We start from the raw sequence: 21,327 nt of genomic DNA on the forward strand, positions 1-21,327 counted from the left end.
CGTTGGATTGATGGAAATGGACGACATTATTGACTAGCTCTGTCACCGGATATTAATCTTTGAGACTTATTTGTGGGGTCATATGAGAATTTCAGTGTATTTAAGAGAAATTGAACACGAAGAGCAACCTCGTAAGAGAATTTCTGTCGCTGCTCGTGAAATAAAAATAAAACAGTGGATTTTCTTGTGTGTACAAGACAATTGAAATCGTAGAGTAGGGATTTGTTTAAAATCTGATGACGAACATTTTGCGTACTTATTATAACAGTTTAAAATCTGATGCCCTTACTCATATTTTATATATCAATACCATTAAATGCAGTCTATTCATGGCCTTATAAATAACATTTATTTGTTTTTTGGTATTTAAAACATGTACCTAACTGCGAAAGATAAAGCTTCCTCTTCTTCTTCTTCTCTAAAGTATTTTTGAAATGGATAAATTTAAGCTTAGGTAGAACAAGCCTTTATTTTACGGTATTTTGTTACATATAGAACCTTTACAGTGCCCCCTGTACAACAAGTTTATGTGTTTGCCTTACAGAGTACCTCATTAAGTTAAACAAATTAATAAGCCACAGAAATATATCACCAACTCATGAATTTACTTGAGGGAAAAAATATTTAGACATTATTATTAACACCGCGGTCTGAAATTCCTAAACAACTAAACTTTATTAATTCCAAATTTCAAATGTAATATTTAAATAATGGGAATAATAAATATATCTTCATTAATTCTGTGCGGACATGTCGGGTGACATTTTAATGAATGAATAATGCATTAAATTCCATACTTAATTGGCGTTGTTTACCTAAATAAAAAAAATCTGATATTTTTAGAGGTTTTGAGTGTTTGCTTTCGTACTTACTGAAGAATAAAAATAAATTAATAACAGTAGCTATTCAGTTTTGATGAAAACTTGATTACGCAATAATTTTATGTATACAAGGTGATTTAAAATTCATTACAAAGAATTTGGGGGCGTATTTTTGAGGTCAAAATAAGACTTTATTTCGCAAATGCTTAGTTTTCGATATACAGGATGTTAAAGTTATTTATTTTTTATTTTTATTTTTTAGGAATAATTTCCAAACAAATTTGAATGTTGGCATAAAACTTGGGGTACGGGAGTTTTCTAGGGTGCTAAATTTAAATATGTCATTGGTTTTGACGCTGCTTGTAGAGGGCGCCACGTATAAGGGTACGCTTGAATTAAATTGCCCCTAACTTTTTTGTTACCCTGTACATTGACGTTTCGTATTAGTGCTCTTATTCCCCTATCCATTTTAAGCAAAAAAGGTATACTTAGTCGAAATCTCACACACACACCATATTTTCAATTTTTTTTAAATATTTACCGTGAAAAATTTTTAAATTTATTCACCATCTAATCTTGAATATTAGCTAAAATTCAAGATCACTGCATTACTTTTCGTTACTAAAAATATGTCAGGCCTGTTTTCGTGTAAATGCAGGTATTTCTGAGCATTTACTCAAATTAAATCATTACAATGACGACTAGTGTTATTAATTTCTTTATTCGAATAAATAACCGAATGATTACTCATGTCATGTCATTTAAGTAAATGTGTTTTCAGTTAGTTTTCTAAGTTTTACTAGAAAATAAGGCTTTTTTCGATAAATATAAAAGAGTAATAATTTGTAGAAAATTTAAAAACGAATCCAAAAATTTCATGGTTGTTACCGTAAAGCAGTGGGGTACTGTTTTATTTAGAAAAATATACCACCGATACCCTGTATCTCCGCCACTGGAGCATGTAAATTTTAGTAAAAGTAGTATTGGACAATGTTTACGTAAACGCATGTGCCCAATTTCAAATCATTTCACTTACTAGTTCTTAAATTATTTAAAAAAATTCAAAATATTTTTTTAAGTTTACCACCCTGTATCTTTTTAACGAAGCGTCCTATATAAATACTTTATAGAAAAGACTCCCCTTAAAATTCACCAAAGAATACAACGTTTCATTTTTGGTCGCCATTTGTGAATCACCCTGTATAGCATTAAATCTACAATACTTTTTGGTCCTGTGCCAACAAAACAACACTTGTTTGATACGTGTAAGTAATGTAAGTATACGCAGAAAGAGTATCTAGTAATTTATTAACAACGTGAGATATATTTGAAGAAAAGTTTGTCGCATTTTATATTAAGACTTCTAATTCTGTACTCATAATTTCCCAACCTCAGTTAATGAGCTTTTGTTATTTATAGTGCCAGTTCCTGAAAATAATATTGGATGTCCACTCAAAAATTACCAGGAGAAGATATTCGACTATTTTGTTTTTAAAATGAATTTTCAAGGGTAGTCGAGACTGATGATTCAGGTTTTCAAGTCTATAAAAGTTTTAAACGTTTCAATTTTTTTAAATATGCTTATGAGTTGTTTATTTGTTGCTCGATGTTTTTATATAAAAATATTCAGTAGTATTAAAGAAATTAGTAAACAATACGGCCTAATAAAAAGTCTCTAAGTATCTGTCATCGTCAAATAACTTGAATTACTTATACTAATAAAAATTTAATGTAAAATTACACACTAGATCATTGGTTATTTTGTCGCATCAGTAGGTAATGTAAAATTACATCATGCAAGTAAAATTACATTAAGCATATAATTTTACACTTTTTTGTGTAATTCACCCAAAATGTAAATTTACATTACCGATGTAATATGTATATTTACGACATCTAAAGTGTGATTCTACTAAAAAACTGGAAAACTACATAGTATTTAAAAAAAATCTAGGCATTATTACTTATTTTAGAAAGATATCTTTTTATATATACAGGTTGTCCCATAAACACACGATCAAAAAGGTAGGTAAAGGATTTGACCTAACATCCATTAAGAAAAAATGTCTGGCTCCTCTGCTATTGACTGTCAAAGTTCTTGAAAAAAAAATGTTTTTTGTAATATCTGGAGAATGTTACGATGGATTTTAATGAAACTTGCTGTGGATTTGTTCCTAGGTAAAACTCATGTTTTGATTAAGCAACCTCGTCCATCTACCTTGGGCTAGTGGTATATTCTTGAGTGTCTTGGTACAAAAGTTACCAGAACTTTTTATTTGGTCGCTGGAATCAATTCATTTTATTTTTATTGATGCATCAGTCCTTTTTCGAGATTTTCGAGCTCTCGGTAAAATCTTGTAGCATTCATAGTTTTTACGCAAAAACATGTTTTCAACTTTAGACAATCATTATCACTACTACTCAAGTACAACAAATACTCACTACAGTCACTACTATCGTAGCACAGAACATCCCTATATCGTAGTAAGCGATGATGTCATTTTATAATAAATGAATTGTCAATCAATTCGTTTCGAATGGCGTTTTCTAATGAAGAGATGACCGATTGATCCGAAGTCATAGGGTTTTGCGAAGACAACTTGGGTAGGAGTGTGCGAATGTTACAAGATTTCACCAAGAGCACGAAAATCTCGTGCTCTTGGTAAATCACATAGGCTGAAATGAAACAAAAACGATTATCAAAATTTCGGTTCTTTCCAAATATTTTGAAAATTCATCATGTTTGCCTTGATTTTTTTAGAAGCTTAATGTTGGTCCCCTGATTACGCAACTTTGCCCACATTTAAACTACTTCGTATCTCTTACCGTTTCCGAGATCCCGGTAGTGAGAAGCGAATTTGTAACAGCCTGCATATTATTACGACACAAATGAATCTAAACATGCTTACTGAACAACTAACACAATTCTCTACACGCGCGGGGTGACACCGTACCTGGTGATCTCAGTTAATGTAAATTCACACTATTATTCAAATATTTACATCAAATGCAGTAAAACCCAAAAAGGATTAGGAATAATACATTTTATATAATGCAAAAGTACAATGTAAAAGATAACTGACTTCTCTACGCAGTTATTGTTATAGAAATCCAGAACCCATGATACACTGATTAGTATATTTCTACATTTTAGGGTTTATTTTTTTCAAGTTGGCTCCTACTGAAACAGAATTAATGTGGATTCTAATAATAATTTACGTATGTGATACAAATTATTGAAAATTATACAAAACAACAATTTTAAGTGCCACTAACCTAAATTATTGTAAACTATTATCTATTACTTGTGCAGTACCAACAGATCTGACCTTTCTACACTTTTTTTTTAATGCTGGAGTGGGTAGAAGTTATTCTACTTGGGTTTCCGGTTTAAACGGAACCAGTCCCAATGTTTTATCTCCTTCCCAAAGTACTTACATTTAAAAAATTATGCTTGAACAAAGTTGTTTGCTGTTTATGGAAAGTTAAGATTTCATCTTAAAAATGTAAATTATGGCGGAATATATCACTAAATATTAGGAAGTTAATCAAACTTAAACCGGAAGCTTCAACAAATTAATAAACATTCAGCCTTGCTGTTTTTACATAGTAAAGCCTCTCCTATTTAGAAAGTAACAAGGCAATCGTCAAGTTTTTAACACCTTAATATGATCTTACACATCTATCTAGATTTTAACTATAGTTAAAATATACATACAAAAATGTATGTAAAATCATGACTCACGAGTTTGTTATCGCTGCATACTAGATTTTCTATTAGTATTTACTTAGGCCAGGAAAAAGAGCTGGGAAATTACCATTTCGCGACTTTTTGTTTAGGTAAGCTGAATTTATCACTATAGATGCTAAATATTATGTACAATAATATATTAGTTTCCAGTTTCCACAGTCATAAAAATGGGGGGAAGATTGTTTACAGGGTGGTTAATTGTATAATTTTTACGTAAATTCACGTTTTTCGCTTATAACTTTTTTCCACGAGAAAACAGTAAAGTACTTTTTTTTGTCTTCAAAAGGCCTACAAAATTAGACATCGAGTGTCAAAAAATATTGATTAGATCAAAAGTTATAAACAGAAGAAGTTTATTTATGACTTTTGAATTAAACATTTATAAACTGCGTTATTATTACCAGAACGTTTTGGCATCGCATCCTCTCATTCCTTATCACTGTCTAATAACTCACACGAAATCTGGAATCGGTAAGTGAATAGTTTACAAGTTATGACCTTGTAAACAAATTAACTAATTATTTGTCTGGATGATCCGGAACTTCTCCCACAATCGCACTGATTATTTTCATGGTAGATTTCATAATAATACATTGAAATCTATGATTTTTCTTTTTAATTTAAAATTTGCAACTGGAATTTTTTATACTTTTTAGCCTTAGTTGCAAAATGAAATATACGACGCACGCACTTGATATAGTTATATATTATTACATATTCGGAAAGCGTATGAAAAGAGCTTTAAGTTAAAAAAACAACATAATATTTAGCATCTATAGTGATAAATTCAGCTTGCCGAAACAAAAAATCGCGTCTAACTCTATATTTCCTGGCCTATACTATAATGTTTCTTGAATTATATTCATACCTTTCATCTTTATACATCTGTCAGTGGCAAGTAGAGGTAAAACATTATTTTTTTTTATAGTTAACGCTATGAATATACATATACCACTAGGTTGTTTTCTAAGAATAATTTCATAGCAGTGTTAATTTTATAATTTTGTCAATTTAATCGCCATTTTGATTAAGTTCAGTTGACTGTTAACAAACAGATTAATAAAACGAGTATTTAATTTACACTGAGACAGAATTATATTTAATACCATCATTTTTGTTTATGTGTATATTTTGCCCACTTGATTTGCTAACATTGCGAGAGGATGTTATTTCCCGTAGCTTTAAAAAACTATATATTTAATTTTATGTCTTTATGTCAATACTTGCACTTAATTAATACTATTTATTATATTACTAGAATATACGATGTATTTTTTTAAGTCCATGTCATATTGTACAGGGTGGGCAAATAAGCGAGGTAAGCGGCTGTATCTCAGAAACTAGTGATCGTAGAGAGCTACGGTAAAAATTTTTATAGGTAAATTGGGCAAGGGAAAATGCTGGAAATTATTTTCAAGTTTCCAAGATGGCCGCCAGTGGGCGTTTCCACCATCTTGAATTACATAAAGTTACGTTTCTCACGATTTTCCCCAATGAATGTAACAAAAAAGTATTTGCGTTTTAATGTTAACTTAAAGTCGAACATTTTTTGTAAAAACAATTTTTCTCTATCTTTCGAAATAAAGTGGTGGGGGGTATTTGAATGTTGTTTTAAATAAATGCCTGTAACTTCGAAACGGCTTAATGGATTTGGATAAATTTGGTATCATTGAAAAGAGCATTTCTTGGGCTTTTAGGTTTCTCGTAATCATGACAGTTGCGACCTACACGGCCGCCGATAGAGGGCGTTATTCGATATTATAACCAAAATATTGGATTTTCTCAAAAAATTTAAATGCGATGATATGACTTTTTTTAGACTAGAAAATAGACAAATGACCAACCAATAAGCCTGCGCAAACCGCATCTTAATATCTTTTTCCTAACTCAAATTATTAAAAAAAAAACTCTAAACCAGGAAAATTCATATATCCCCATTTAAAAATGCATCGGTTGCTTTCGATAAGAAGGCAAGTAGTAGGCCATGGACACGACAATCGCCTAACAAAAATATTGCCAAGTAACGTCAAACTTTTGTCACACGCAGCCTAATATTGTTGATTGCGTATAATTTGAGTACTTTTTAATCAAAATGCCTCTCACAAATAATGAAGCCGTTGACATGATTGCGATTTATTTCGAGTGTTTTCAAAATGCAGCTATAGCTGCAAGACAGTACGCGGCACGGTATCCAGATCGCCGTCATTACGGGAGAAGAATGTTTCCGCGCTTGGTACAGCGATTACGCGATACTGGAAGTTTTCGTCGTCCTAAACGTCGCAGGCGTCGCAATGGAAGGACCGAAGAAAACATTATCAATGTCTTGGCTTACATAGAATTTGATAGACATGTAGGAACTAGAACATTGTCTCTAGACTTGGGAATAGCACGAACAACTGTTAGAAATATTTTGAAAGATTATAGGTAAATAATTTTATCTTATTCCAAGTATCTTAGCACATACTCTCAAATACACAATTCAGTGTTATTCTGATTATATTATTTTTACGCATATGTTGTTTTTTACTTTTAGATTACATCCTTACCACATAGTTTTGCACCAGGCGCTAAATGAACAAGATTTCGATAATAGATTAAATTATTGTCAATGGATGCTAGGCATGCTTGAGGAAAACAGAAATTTCTTAACGGAAATTCTCTGGACCGACGAGGCTACCTTTAGTAGTGATGGTAGAGTAAACCGTCATAATATGCATTATTGGTCCGCTGAAAATCCGCATTGGTTAAGAGAAGTGCAGCACCAGGGACGCTGGAGCCTAAATGTGTGGTGCGGTATCATTGGGGACAGAATTATTGGACCTTATTTTTTTGATCAAGCTTTAACTGGTAACCGCTTCTTAGAGTTTTTGATCAACGACTTGCCAATTTTGTTGGAAGATGTGCCACTCGAAACTAGGAGAACTATGTTTCTGCAATTAGATGGTTGTCCGGCACATTATTCAATTAATGTCCGAAACCATATTAACGGGACCTTTCGAGAACGCTGGATAGGAAGGGGAAGCCTATTTCCTTGGCCGGCAAGATCTCCGGACTTGACATGTCTTGATTTTTACTTGTGGGGACGCTTAAAAGACATTGTTTTTCAAACTCCACCAACAACACGAATGGATATGGAAAACAGAATTCGAAACTCAATTCGTCAACTATCAGCGGTAGAAATCGAGGCTGCGGTTCTGTCGACTCAAGAAAGACTGGAACAATGTGTGGAATATGACGGAAGGCAATTTGAACACAGAAGGCATTAATCTTTTTTCAAAATCGGTCCTTTTCAGGACCACAACTTTATTTAAAAGGAAAATCGCTTATAAATACGAAAACGTGCGACTTAAAATCACAGCACTAAATAAACTGACATTTCTTGTGAATATTTTAGAGAGGAGTTTGTCTTTTATTTCCATGGCCTACTACTTGCCTTCTTATCGAAAGCAACCGATGCATTTTTAAATGGGGATATATGAATTTTCCTGGTTTAGTATTTTTTTTTAATAATTTGAGTTAGGAAAAAGATATTAAGATGCGGTTTGCGCAGGCTTATTGGTTGGTCATTTGTCTATTTTCTAGTCTAAAAAAAGTCATATCATCGCATTTAAATTTTTTGAGAAAATCCAATATTTTGGTTATAATATCGAATAACGCCCTCTATCGGCGGCCGTGTAGGTCGCAACTGTCATGATTACGAGAAACCTAAAAGCCCAAGAAATGCTCTTTTCAATGATACCAAATTTATCCAAATCCATTAAGCCGTTTCGAAGTTACAGGCATTTATTTAAAACAACATTCAAATACCCCCCACCACTTTATTTCGAAAGATAGAGAAAAATTGTTTTTACAAAAAATATTCGACTTTAAGTTAACATTAAAACGCAAATACTTTTTTGTTACATTCATTGGGGAAAATCGCGAGAAACGTAACTTTATGTAATTCAAGATGGTGGAAACGCCCACTGGCGGCCATCTTGGAAACTTGAAAATAATTTCCAGCATTTTCCCTTGCCCACTTTACCTATAAAATTTTTTACCGTAGCTCTCTACGATCACTAGTTTCTGAGATACAGCCGCTTACCTCGCTTATTTGCCCACCCTGTACAGTTGAAGAAATCTAAAATAATTAAAATAATTTGCTTCACAAACAAAATTGTCAACAACAGCTTAGACTGGCGTTGAATTACACCACCAATATCAAGTAAATAGCTAAAATCATTCGTCAAGAGCGTCATCAGACATAGACCGGTACAAACCAGACTATATCTTGTGGTATTTATCAGATATTGGGAGTGTCATTCAATGTCAGTCTGGGCATATAGAGCGCGGAGTAGTTGTTTTCCACTGAGTAACAATTATTTGTTGAGGTTATAGCATGGACTGAGAAATCACCTTGCATACTCCATATTGTGAATTAATAAAAATAATTTAGATAAGTATGAACTTTCTTTTTTCAGGTAAAATGATCATTCAGTACACAAGTAATACACGAATAGATACACGTGCTATACAAATAACTAATATACCGACTCTTGCAACCGTAATGTTGACTGAAATCAATAGAACTGCAAGTAAAATATTAATAACTGTTGGATAAAAGATACCAGGTGTTAGAAAGTCACTCTAATTCATAATTATCGTAAATAAATAACGTATGATAGATTACCCTTCATTTTGGTAATGCATATAATATTACTTAGCTACGTACCTACATACTGCACAAATATGGATAGGTTGTGTTATAGTGACTTTGACCTCAAATTTATAGTAAAACAACTATATGGTAATGGCTTTTGTTAATATTTGCAAACAATAGCCACTGAAAAAACAATATACTTTTTTATTACAGTTTTATAACAATGGGAATATACAGCTTGCCCTGTTAAGGTGAGTAAGTTGGTCCTTTATTTTTTCAGATATTTTAATAATTGTATTTTATGTTGTACCTACTTAATCAGGGTCGTTTGTGTTTTAGTACGATATATCTCAAAGTTCGAACTGTATTAGCGAACACTTTTTATAAAAGTTTCGACATAAATATGAAAATGATAATATTCCCTTCTAACGGTACTCATTTTATTGAGGTTAAGATTCGGAAAATGCAACCTTAAAACGTACTGGATGTTTATAAAATATGTGTCAGGACATGCACAGTAAAAAAATTAGAGGGTTATAAAACTATAAAACACTGCTAAAAACATTTTTTTTAGTAGCTAATAAGTAAGGTGTCAGAGAGAGCCGCAGTTCAATGGCATGCCAAGCGGGTCAACCGAGACATGCGTGAGCCGCTGCTTCAGAATGCTTTTCATGTTCACCTTAGTATACTGTTGCTTTTGTTATCGTGCGGATGTTGCCTAATTAATTGATGTTGTTAATTGTTTAAGGTGGTGTATTTTAGACAATTTAATTTGTTGCTTTTTAAAAAATAATGCGTACGCCTATGTCCCGCGGCTCAGTTCTGACAGCCCTAATGATAAGATTAAAATAAAACTTGGCCCAGTTCATTATATTATGTAGAAGAACAGTTTTTTCTTGATTCACAGTAGTAGAGAAACCGCAAGTAATTGAGGGTTTCTTCATTTAAAAAAATGATAACATTTTCTGTAATATAACACATTTTTCCGAATGAGAACTTTAAAAAACATCAAAATTGCTCTTGGCCGATATCGATGATTTACCGAGTTATAAAAAAATTGGTAATAAATATTTTCTTAAAATCAAGTGCATTTTTTAAAAAAGTATCTAAAGGTAAAGTGAAATTTTCAATTTAATTAAATTCCGATTTAGTTTCAAAGAACCAATGAGTGTAGGCTGCCCAGAGAATTTTTTAGAATTGAGAAATAAATAGGTGCCTACTTTGATTGAGACTAATCTTATCTATAACAATTTTCATCTTAATGTGCAAAGTATTATGCTTCTGTACTGTAGAATAAATATCACGTAGGTTAATTTAAACATTTATTTTAAAATTATAAAAGGAACAGAAAAAACATCATTATTTTTTTAATATACATTTTAAAAATATAATAGAATAGACTTTAGTCAATGAGCACTGCTAACGTCAAACAAAATAAAAAACTGTTAAATTATTTTACAATTTAGCTTGTACCTATAGTTAACCTATCGTAAAAGTTACAATATATTACCTATATTCAGGTGGAAATCTGTACCGGTACATGTATGTACATTAGTAGAGTAATAGTTATTTATTGTATACGTGTTTTAAATAGCATTTTATCCACACAAGAAGTGGATAAAAGGAAATTAAAATACGAATGCAATATAACGTTTTATCCATCATAATCACATCACAGTCATATTTGTGGAACCATAATTATTGGAATTTAATAAAAAAATATTCGCACGACTTGATATTTCTTACTAGTACTCAATGAAACGTGGTAGGTTTTATTATACCTACTGGTTGCTATGGTACGTTGTTTATTATTAATTATTTAATAAACAGTTCTATCTGAATTTGGTAAAAATGCAAGAAAACAATTGTGTTCCTGTTACTGTTTTTTAAGAATTTCAAGAAGCAATTTTCCATTTATTGCCAGCGAAATCCAGGGAACATTACGAAAAGTGTTCGCCGAATTTAACGAATGAAGGGAAAAACGGAGAATAACGACAATAAATGAAGAAGTCATGCTGTCGTATTTTTTAAATTTGAAGAAAAAATATGCAATATCATCTATGTGGTCGAAGTATTCGATGTTGAAGGCTACTATAAATGTTTACAAAAATATAACTATTGGAAAATATAACAAGCTTACTGCTTATTTGATGAATCGAGAGAATACAAAGCAAAAAGAGCTGCAGTATGAATACCTGACACCAAGACATGCATTTCAAGAAAATTTACAATTATATAGAAGGATTTTGCGTGAATGCTGTTGAAATATGCAGAAAATGAATAGAATACATGTGTTGTTATGTGGAAACAGCTAAACGAATTATAGTTAATAATTCGCTGTATTATAGTTAATTTTTGGTTAAATTATACATACATTATATATGTACAGAAAAAATAACATTTTCAACTTGAGAAAGCTGATGCTTATTATTGATATTACCATTACCACAAAATTTTAAAATTTGTCACACTCCCAAAATTTATTGCACTATTTTCAGACACCTTGTTACGTTATCAATAATATTGGATTCGATTCTTGAAGTTTCAGGTATAATTTTTTATTTTCCACTTTACGAATTTTATTTATCGTGTTTACTTTATTCTGAACAGAATAAGATCTGGTGCAGTTTATGGAAAGTAATGGGATATACGTCGAATGGACTTTGTGTGATCAGTTGTGACAGCGATTTATTTATTGCTTTTGAGAACATTTAATCCAACGATACAACTAGAAAAATATTTTTAATTTTTTATGGACAGGGCAATCTAATGTGCATGGCCGTTGCAATTCAGTAAAGAAACAAAGACTGTTTCTTTAGAATGAAATGGTGTTTCATTTGGTACAACATAATAAATTTAACAGGCCATTTAACGGACAAAGTAACAATTATAATTAGCTGTGTAGAGACGAATCCGTTCCCCAAAAAAAGCTTTTATTCATATAGTTTGTTTGCCTTAATTTTAACAGACGATAGAATACATTAAAATAAACAAAAAACTTTATATTACATGGGTCCTAAACTCAACCATTTCCGAGAAAAAAATTATGAAAATCTTCAATCTACAAAAGTTAGATTAAATAAGGAATATTGACATAACAGCGTGTATAGAATACCATAAAATACAATGTTTATCACTTTTTTTAACTTCTTTATGCTTAATTCTAAAATAATTAGCATTATTATCGTGTTATCGCACGGTAGCGCAGTCGGTCGAGATTGCGTGGCAAGCATTTCTCGGCTAGGCTTCCTACACTGGTCCGGGTTCGATCCCCGGTGTCGGCACTGGCAATGTCGATGGATAATGGGTGTTTGGCCGCGTTTTTTCAAGTGTAGCCCCCTTCCGCACAAGCCTTTGGCTTTTGGATTTGGGGGTTGTCTCATTTCTGTGGTGTGTTTTATGTTTTTATGTTTATTGTAATAAATTTAAAATTCGATAAAATTCATATTGAGCAATATGACAACGGCGAGGTACTAAGCTGTCCAGCATTACGCAATTCAGTTGGTATCTGGAATTGGACCGTGTCTGAATGTTTTTTGCGTATCACTATTTCCTTTTGTTGAGGCGTTTTCCAGCGAGTGCGCGAAAATTGTATTCTAAGGTGTCGTGCGTGCGTCGAAAATGGTGGTGGACATTTTGAGCATATGTTGTAGTTTGTTTTGTACTTGTACGTTTAAAAATTACTGAATTTTGTTTTTTGGTAAGTACCTAAATTATTTTTAATACGTATGATTATTTCAACGTCGTGAATTTTTGGGTACTTTAATTCATATTTTTCAAATACGTACTTTGATTAAAAGTTAAGTTCCTGTTTTAAGAGATTAATAATTACTAAAATTCGAGCTAAAATGTAAGCACAACACTATCTTCGTACTACAAAATCGATAAATTTTATTTTATTTATTTAAAAACTGGAAAACAATTGTCTTGAAATTTACTAAATGTTTCACAATAATAGTTGTTTACATTTTTTCCGTAGGACAAGTCTGCCATGTGCACACGTGATATGCACCAGCTGTGTAGCGTTAGGTTAAGCGCTGTTGTCACGTTGTGATGAAACTCCCTAATATTAATACTCGCTCTAGTTTGACAACTGTTAACTGTACGTCCCTGTAATATACAACTTTTTTGTTCATTTATGATTACTCTATCTCATGCTAAAGTAATGGCAGTCAAACTTCTTACACCCTGTATAAAACAGGTTACCATAACTTCGATTAATATCAAAAGACAGACAGTACCTACATAAATACAATTTTACAGGTGAAACAGGTGGATACACATGCAGATCTCAGCGGTTAATATAGTTTTTCACATGTCACGGGTTTTTTATACAAATTCAGAGCAATTATTTCTAGCGATGCCAGACATGCTTAAAATCAATATTATGTAACTGGTCTTTGATCGATTGGTGAAAGTAATAATGCGTGAATGGGTAGATGAGTTTTTTTATGAGCTCTGGATATTTATATTACTAATACCCGTATCATAAGTAGTAAATAGTAAATTGAACAATTATATACCAAAAGTGTATATAACCTACTTGAAAATTAAAATCATTTTAATTTTAAGGATAGAAATATAAAGAATTTAATTATTAGTAGTAGCAATTTAAATTATTTTGCATTTCTAATTGTTGTAAGAGTAAACAAGAGCGTGAAAAAGATAACTGTCGTCTTTAAAATTAACCAGTAGATGTCTGTCAAAATAGATAATAAATTACACCTTTTACATGTGTGTTTACATCTCAGGGACGTAATAAATGTCGGTTTTTAAAGACTTAATTAATTAAACAAAATTTCAATGACAAAAATTCTATTTTAACCAGTTACTTATTTATTCATTGCCACACACCAAGTAATTTAAATTTGGAGAAACGTTTTCACTACACACTTACGCGAAATGCTTCAATATTCAGGGTAAATCATGCTGAGAGATATTCTTCGGCTCAAAATATTTAACTGAACCTACTTTTGTTCCAAGCTACCTCTTTTACTTGCATTAGTAGCGGGAGTCGTTGAATATTTGTTTATTCATTTATTTATTTCCATAAATTCAACGGCTCTGTACGGCTCTGTACAATTTAAACAAAATTTGGTAAGCTAACACTTGTCACTTTTTGATATTTACGTACAGAAGTCATTTCTGTCATATGGACTTAAAGTCCCTAGATTAAGCAAGTTTATTTTCATGTGTTCCAAAACGACGGTCTGGCAATATGTCATTTTGCGGTATTTTGGCGCCAACGAACATTTTGTTTCAATATTAATGAAACAAACTCTCGAGCTATGGCTGCTTTTATCAAATATTTTGCCTTGCCAAAAATCTCGCCCCGAAAAATAACAGACTTATAAAAAAAAGAAGTGCATGATATAGTGTTGTTTTTTTTGTTCTACATTTTACTGCTTTCTGCAGTGTGAGATTTTTGGTTGACAAAATAGTTTCAAAAAGTCAAGCGTTGACTAATTCTTTTGGCACATGGGTTTATTTATATCATTTTAGAGATATCTTTCCCAAAATACCCAAATAAACAGAGAAAATAAATAATCTGCTGCATATTAACTATTATTTAATTTTTCTTAAACTTTGCTGCTATGTAAATCAAATTAAAAGTCAATTCTTTGTCAAATATTGTAGTTTGAAATGTACAATTTAAAAATATATTTTCTGTATTCTATAAAAATATAATTAAAATTCAGATATGTTTCAAAATATACAGTAAGGGAAACCAAGAATCTGAAGTAACTGTATTTATAAAAATGCCAAAAATTCCCAAAATCCTAAACTAAAGCATTGTCAGCAGTCACTTATTTGTAGCATAATTTTAGATTTCACTTTACTTATTATGAGTATTTTACCGCCTTACTAAGGGTTATTTTCATGAAAATTAACCCTTGACTGGTCCTTTTGACGAAAGGGTGAATTTTATTGTTTTTTTGTTACCCGCCTCATTCAATATTTGCTCTCTTCGGTCGTATAAATTATTACAACTTTCTTTCGTCAAATTGCGGGTCACAAAACTATAAAAAATTTTATTTAAAAAAGTGTCCTATGGACAAAACACGAAGCTAGTGTTATAAAACACATTATATAGTATCCAAAGTTCTGTTTAGTAAATTTAATAGCGGAAAATAATAAATATGCACTGGTTTTATGGCAATATTGACCCTAAATATTGTGGAAAGTCAGTAAATAAATTAAACAACTGTGCAAACTATCAAAGCAAATACATGACCCGTATACAGGCTGTTACAAATTCGCTTCTCACTACAGAGATCTCGGAAACGATAAGAGATACAAACTAGCTTAAATGGGGGCCAAGTTGCGTAATCAGGGTACCGACATTATGCTTCTAAAAAATCAAGACTAACATGATTAGTTTTCGAAATATTTGAGAGAAAACCGAAGTTTTGGAAATCAATGTTTATTTAATTTCAGCCTTGTTTGAGGTGATATTGAAAAAACAACACTTTGTCATGGCAACATTTTGCTCACTATCGAATGGCATAATCAATTTTTATATGTAACGTTTCGTCTCTCCAGGACCATTATCATCTTTTTTTTTTTAAATACGACTCTGGAAACTTTATTACATTTTTGGCAAGCCTTCGTGACCCCCAATACTGTACTTCCTCAGCCCGAACTAGATTCAGAAGTTTTGCCTCGAAAAATTCATCTTCAATGTATTCGTTCCAAAATCTACACTTTTTATTTAGATTTATACGTTTATCGTACACTCTAAGTGTCGTTAGACCCTGTGAAATGCACCTAGTTATTTAACATATTACCATCACACGTTAAAATAAAACATTGTTACGGTTTTAATCCCGTGCTCATAGTTATTTCTAGGTTTCTCGAGTGTATTTAAAAAAATGAAGTTGATGATGGTCCTGGAGAGACGAAACGTTATATATAAAAATTGATTATGCCATTCGATACAGGACAAAAAGTTGCTATGAGAAAGTGTTCTTCTTTTTTCGATATCACTTCAAACAAGGCTGAAATGTAACAGAAACGGATTGGCAAAATTTCGTTTTTTTTCAAATATTTCGAAAACTAATCATGTTAGCCTTGATATTTTAGAGACATAATGTTGGTAGTCCCTATAGTGAGAAGCGAATTTGTAACAGCCTGTATATCATTGTTCTCAAATGATGTGGAATTTAATAAACTACAAATATAAAGGGTATTTCATTTAAAAAAACAATAGTTTTGTTCGAGACGCGACAGTCAATTGTTTTTTTATATATTTCCTTTGTATCACGACAAAATTTCCTACGACTTGCCTTTACCTTTTTTGTTTAGATAGAAAGTTAAAAAAGAAAATGATTTTTTTGACAATGACCTTTAAACTTCCGTAGCTCTTTCATTAATTCCAGATTTTACTCAATCTGTAAATTAAAAGAATGTCTTTGATTGTCTGTCATTTCTTTATATTAAAAGCAATGAAACATATTTATGATTTTGACAATAATTAGAAACTGCTGTTTATAATTTGTAGAATGAGGAATGTCTTAAATAAAATCTATTGCTTTTTTAATTATATGTGATCATTTCCAGCAGTTTTAGATGGAGAACGTTGGAATGAGGTCTTGCAATATAAAATGTACTTATTATTTTATTTTAATTGCAGTTGATTAATTTTTAAATGAAAATTGGGATCTATATAGAAACTACATTCGAGGTGTTTTAATATAACGAATAGTTAAAAGAAAACCATTACAAGAGAAATATTTACACAGCAAAATACTTTAGAAAATATTTTGTTTAATAGGAACAGTAACTACAAAAAATTAAATATGTAAACCTATCGATTTTTTAAATTTGTTTGTTCTTTATAAGTGTCGTTTTTGATGCTGTCTAATAATAATAGAGCTGAATTTCTTTAAATTGTCTTAATTCAATTTCAGTAGTTGAAGAATGAACACGCGGGCAAACGCGGCACAAACACAGCTGTACTGAGCGACCTGGCCATAAATTCAGTTGTCAACAAATGACCTAACAACAGTGCAGTGCAGCAATGCGGAATTTGGTGTGATTCAAGTAATTTTAATTTATTAAAGGCACCTTCTATTAATCATTCATATTACAATAGCGAAAGGGAGAAATAAGAGGGATATTTGTTTACTAATATTATTACATGGCACTTTGGAGACCTTTTGAAACGAAACAAAACTAAATTTACCATCAATATAATAAAATTGTTTGATGACATAAATAATTAAAATATGTTGTTAGTCAAATTAACATATAATAGAAATTTTCTACACATTACGTATATTCAAATTATTATAATTTTTTGCCTTTAGCAGAAAACTTTTTTTAGGGATGTCTATGAAACTATGAAATTTTATTGCTAGGTGTTTTTATACATGCTCAACTATCTTCGGAAAGACTTTACACATAATATGGGAACCCTTTGTACTAAAAGAAGGTAAAAGACTTACTCAGCATTTTGACGACCCTATTCTGGGCGCAGGCGTTGCGCACCATCCTCTTCCTCCCCGGCTCCGTGGTAGAGCTGCTGGTCGTACAGGTCGACACCCTATGGGCGGTGATTTTCTTCGATTTCTTCAGCCTAATCCAAATCAACACGTACAAAATGGATATGAGGGTCATAGGCCCCACGAAGAACACGAACGTCGAGATCTCAAAAGCGTGCTCGAAAAAAGTCTTTACCACCGTGCAGTGGCTCATCTGAACCCCATCCTTCACCTCCACTTCTATACCGAACTGTATAGCCTGCGGGATGGCCAGAGCCAAAGCCACGATCCAAATGGCGATGATGTAACGCACCGCTCTAGAGAGCTTAGACATGGTGTGTGAAAGGAACGGATGACAGATGGCCAGGTACCTCTCCACGGTGAAAGCTGTGATGATGAGGATGCTAGCGTTGGCAGAGGTTTCCGCGGCGAACCCCTGCAACACGCAGAAAGCTTCCCCGAAGACGTAGGTGTCCGGGGACCAGATCCTGTACATTTCCGGTGGTAGCCCGGAAATCAAGAGGACCATATCCGACACCGCCAGACTGAAGAGGTAGTAGTTGGTGGCAGTGTGCATGGATTTGTTTTTTGCTATAACTACACACGTACTCACGTTACCTATCACTCCCGTGAAAAATATGATCACGTATACTATGGTGAAGGGAACCACCAGAGAGAACGGATATAGGTTCACTTCTTGGGAGGAAGTGTTTGAGACTAGCACTAAGTCACTGATGTTCGACAGGTTGTCTTTCACACTCATCGCGACGGTTTAGCTGGTTCAGAGCATTTTGAAATCGTCTGGTAACGTAAAATTTTATTTTATTATATAAACCCGGACTGTAATTGTCCGTTTTAGATACTTCACGATCCGAACTTGAACTTGACGGCAGACGCGAGCATGGAGGTTGGCGCTTCGCGGATGTGGACTTGCAATAATTTCGCGCCGGGTTCTTGTTATTTTGGTTTCGCGCGCTGTCCTGGCCCCACTCCCTTCTGTCCACGCGGCTCCGCGACGTCTAAGCGAATGCTCGAATTTACCTACTACCCGAAGAACTGGCATTGCCCATTTTAATTGCAGCGCAACAGATAACAATCATCAGCGCGAATCGAAGGCGACTTATCACACAGGGAATGAATAGTTCGCGATGCATTTTTGTTTTGGCACACATGCAAGGCTGTCGGGGTTGGTGCAACAACAGCTACTTTTGTTTTTAGATTATGATGCTCGCAAACATAGCGAGGCTATTAGGGACGTCATAAACAGTTTTATATCAGAATACTGAAAACTATTACCCGCTCAGTCACTTTAATAAAATTATCAAGAAATCTATTATATAGCTAGGAAAAATCAGTTACGTTGATCTAGATATAAATTCAGTAAAACTGATATGTTAAACAACATATATTCTATTATTAACTCTCTTTGACATATTACTTTCAGTTTTCAATTTAGATAATTATTTATTACTATTTATTTACTAGTACAATCCAATGCTAGGGCATGTAGTCGACAGAGTAGTTATTTCCCGCTCCGAGCGTTTTCTAAATTCACCACATTTTCCATTCGGCCCTGTCCAAATAAGTAGTTTCGACCAATTAGACATTTTTTCAATTTTACAATCAGTATTCTTGAAAATAGTGAATACATCAAAATTTTATGAGGGTGTGTGAACTTACGACTGTAGTAAACATTTATCAAAATATTTCTATGTAGTTTAGAACTGATATTGAGAATTATACCTATGTATACCAACAATAATAAAATCCATTAATAAATAGAGCCTTACTAAGAAAACATGCTATCTCAAATTTAGCTTGGAAAACATGCTATCTAAAATTGTACTTGGAAAACATGTTACCTCATATTAAGCTTGGAAAACATGCTAGTTCAGATCTTTAAGAGAAAACATGCTATCTCACACAAAATTAAATTTGACTAGAAATTTACGTTAGCTGCATTGGTGTTGAAATGCACATTGAATGATTGAAACCGCAAACTTATATATATTTTTTAAATACGTTTTTTGAAATAACAAATTATAAAAAAAATAGTTTTTACCTTAATATATAAAAATGTTTATTGTTACTAAAAACTATTCGATTTCTTTTCGATTTGCTTTGATATAAAAATTAATAGCGTACTTTTATCTTATTTATAGTCATTACTCTTGATACACGTATTTTTTTCACAAAATCTGGGATGCACAATTTATTCTGAAAATAAGGAGGCTGCAATAAAAAGGATTATATAGTGGACCAGGCTAGGCCCCAAACTCCGGGTTCGAATCGTTCTTACTGCACCTCAATAAAAACAAATGGTTTCACACTTTTATTACCGGTACTTTATGATCTGCTGGATATTGATGCGACGGGCGGAGAGCAGATGATATGCACGTGTACGTTTCCGCGGTTCCCATGCACACATGTTTATTGTACATATCAATCAACTTTGTACATTATATTTATATTCTGGTTATTATGTTAAATCTAATTAATGAAATTTTATGAATAAATGATGTTTTTCTACAAATTGTTGCATCTTGTTCTTATTTAAAAGTAATGATTGTAAAAACCGTATTTCACAAAAAAAACTGAAAAATGTTTGATATTTTTATTTATGCATTTACAAATACAAAGCTGTGTGTAAAATTCAGTACTTTATTTGAATGCAAGTTAAGAGCAATTTCCAAGACAATCCAGGTATAGCTGCACTACACGGGCATATTGTCCAGGTAAGAACAATTCGGATCTGGAATTTGGAGCCTAGCCTGGTCCACTATAATCCTTTTTATTGCAGTCTCCTTGGAGTCCGCATTAAGGCATATAAAATTATTTTTAGAATAAAGTAGTGAGTATAAATCAGATAATAATAATATCTCTACTCCTCATTCTAACTACGAGAATTAGCCCATAAGTCGGAGACTTGTGCGGGAGAGGAGGCGGCATATTATTATTACGCAGGTCGCATTTGCGCCCAGGAACGATGTATGTTGGTAGGCCCTAACCACCATTCAGTGCAGGAATGAGGGAAATCTGGGAAACCTCATTAATTAGGGGGGCGGTCAAATGCCAACCGGTGTCAATTTCTCACATTGACCCAAGCCAACATTTTTCCACCCTACCATACCTGCACAGAGGGTGCCAATCCTTCGTACAAACATAGCTAATCTACGGTCTACCGACCGCGGGATTCGAAACCCGGGCAGATCGGCACATCTATTTAAGTAATGACGCCTTAAACCGTACGGCTATCGACCGTGTAAAGATCGTGTGAAGATAAGTGTGCGCTATTAATTTTTATATCAAAGTAAACTTGTATGAAAAAAATCGAATATTTTTTATTAATAATAAACATTTTTATGTATTAAGGTATACACTATTTTTATATAAATTGTTATTTCAAAAAACGTCGAGTAATGTACGTGTTGCAGCATACTGCATATTATTCTATTTTTTGAATTAACAATTTTGTCGTTTATAACAGTAGGTTAACAAAATTAATTGAAAAATGTTAAATGTAACAAATAGTTAAAATAGACAGTGTACCTAAACATAAATATTCCTTACTTTTTGAAAAATATGTTATATAAGTTTATTATAAGTACACTGTTTCAATCATTCAAAGTGCAT

The 21,327-nt window shown here is 32.5% G+C and overlaps 1 protein-coding gene across 1 annotated transcript in view; it reads right to left on the reverse strand.

The window, feature by feature from the left end:
• LOC108906695 (pyrokinin-1 receptor-like) overlaps window positions 1-18,652 on the reverse strand; it is a 127,730-nt gene extending 109,078 nt beyond the window's left edge. Inside the window, exon 1 of the mRNA XM_018710031.2 lies at window positions 17,659-18,652. Coding sequence (XP_018565547.1) covers window positions 17,659-18,457 — 799 coding nt within the window. The 5' untranslated portion in view covers window positions 18,458-18,652. The remainder of the gene's footprint in view (window positions 1-17,658) is intronic.
• Between the last annotated feature and the right edge of the window lie 2,675 nt (window positions 18,653-21,327).

The sequence above is a fragment of the Anoplophora glabripennis genome, unplaced genomic scaffold (assembly GCF_000390285.2).
Source record: "Anoplophora glabripennis isolate ALB-LARVAE unplaced genomic scaffold, Agla_2.0 scaffold64, whole genome shotgun sequence".
NCBI lineage: Eukaryota > Metazoa > Arthropoda > Insecta > Coleoptera > Cerambycidae > Anoplophora > Anoplophora glabripennis.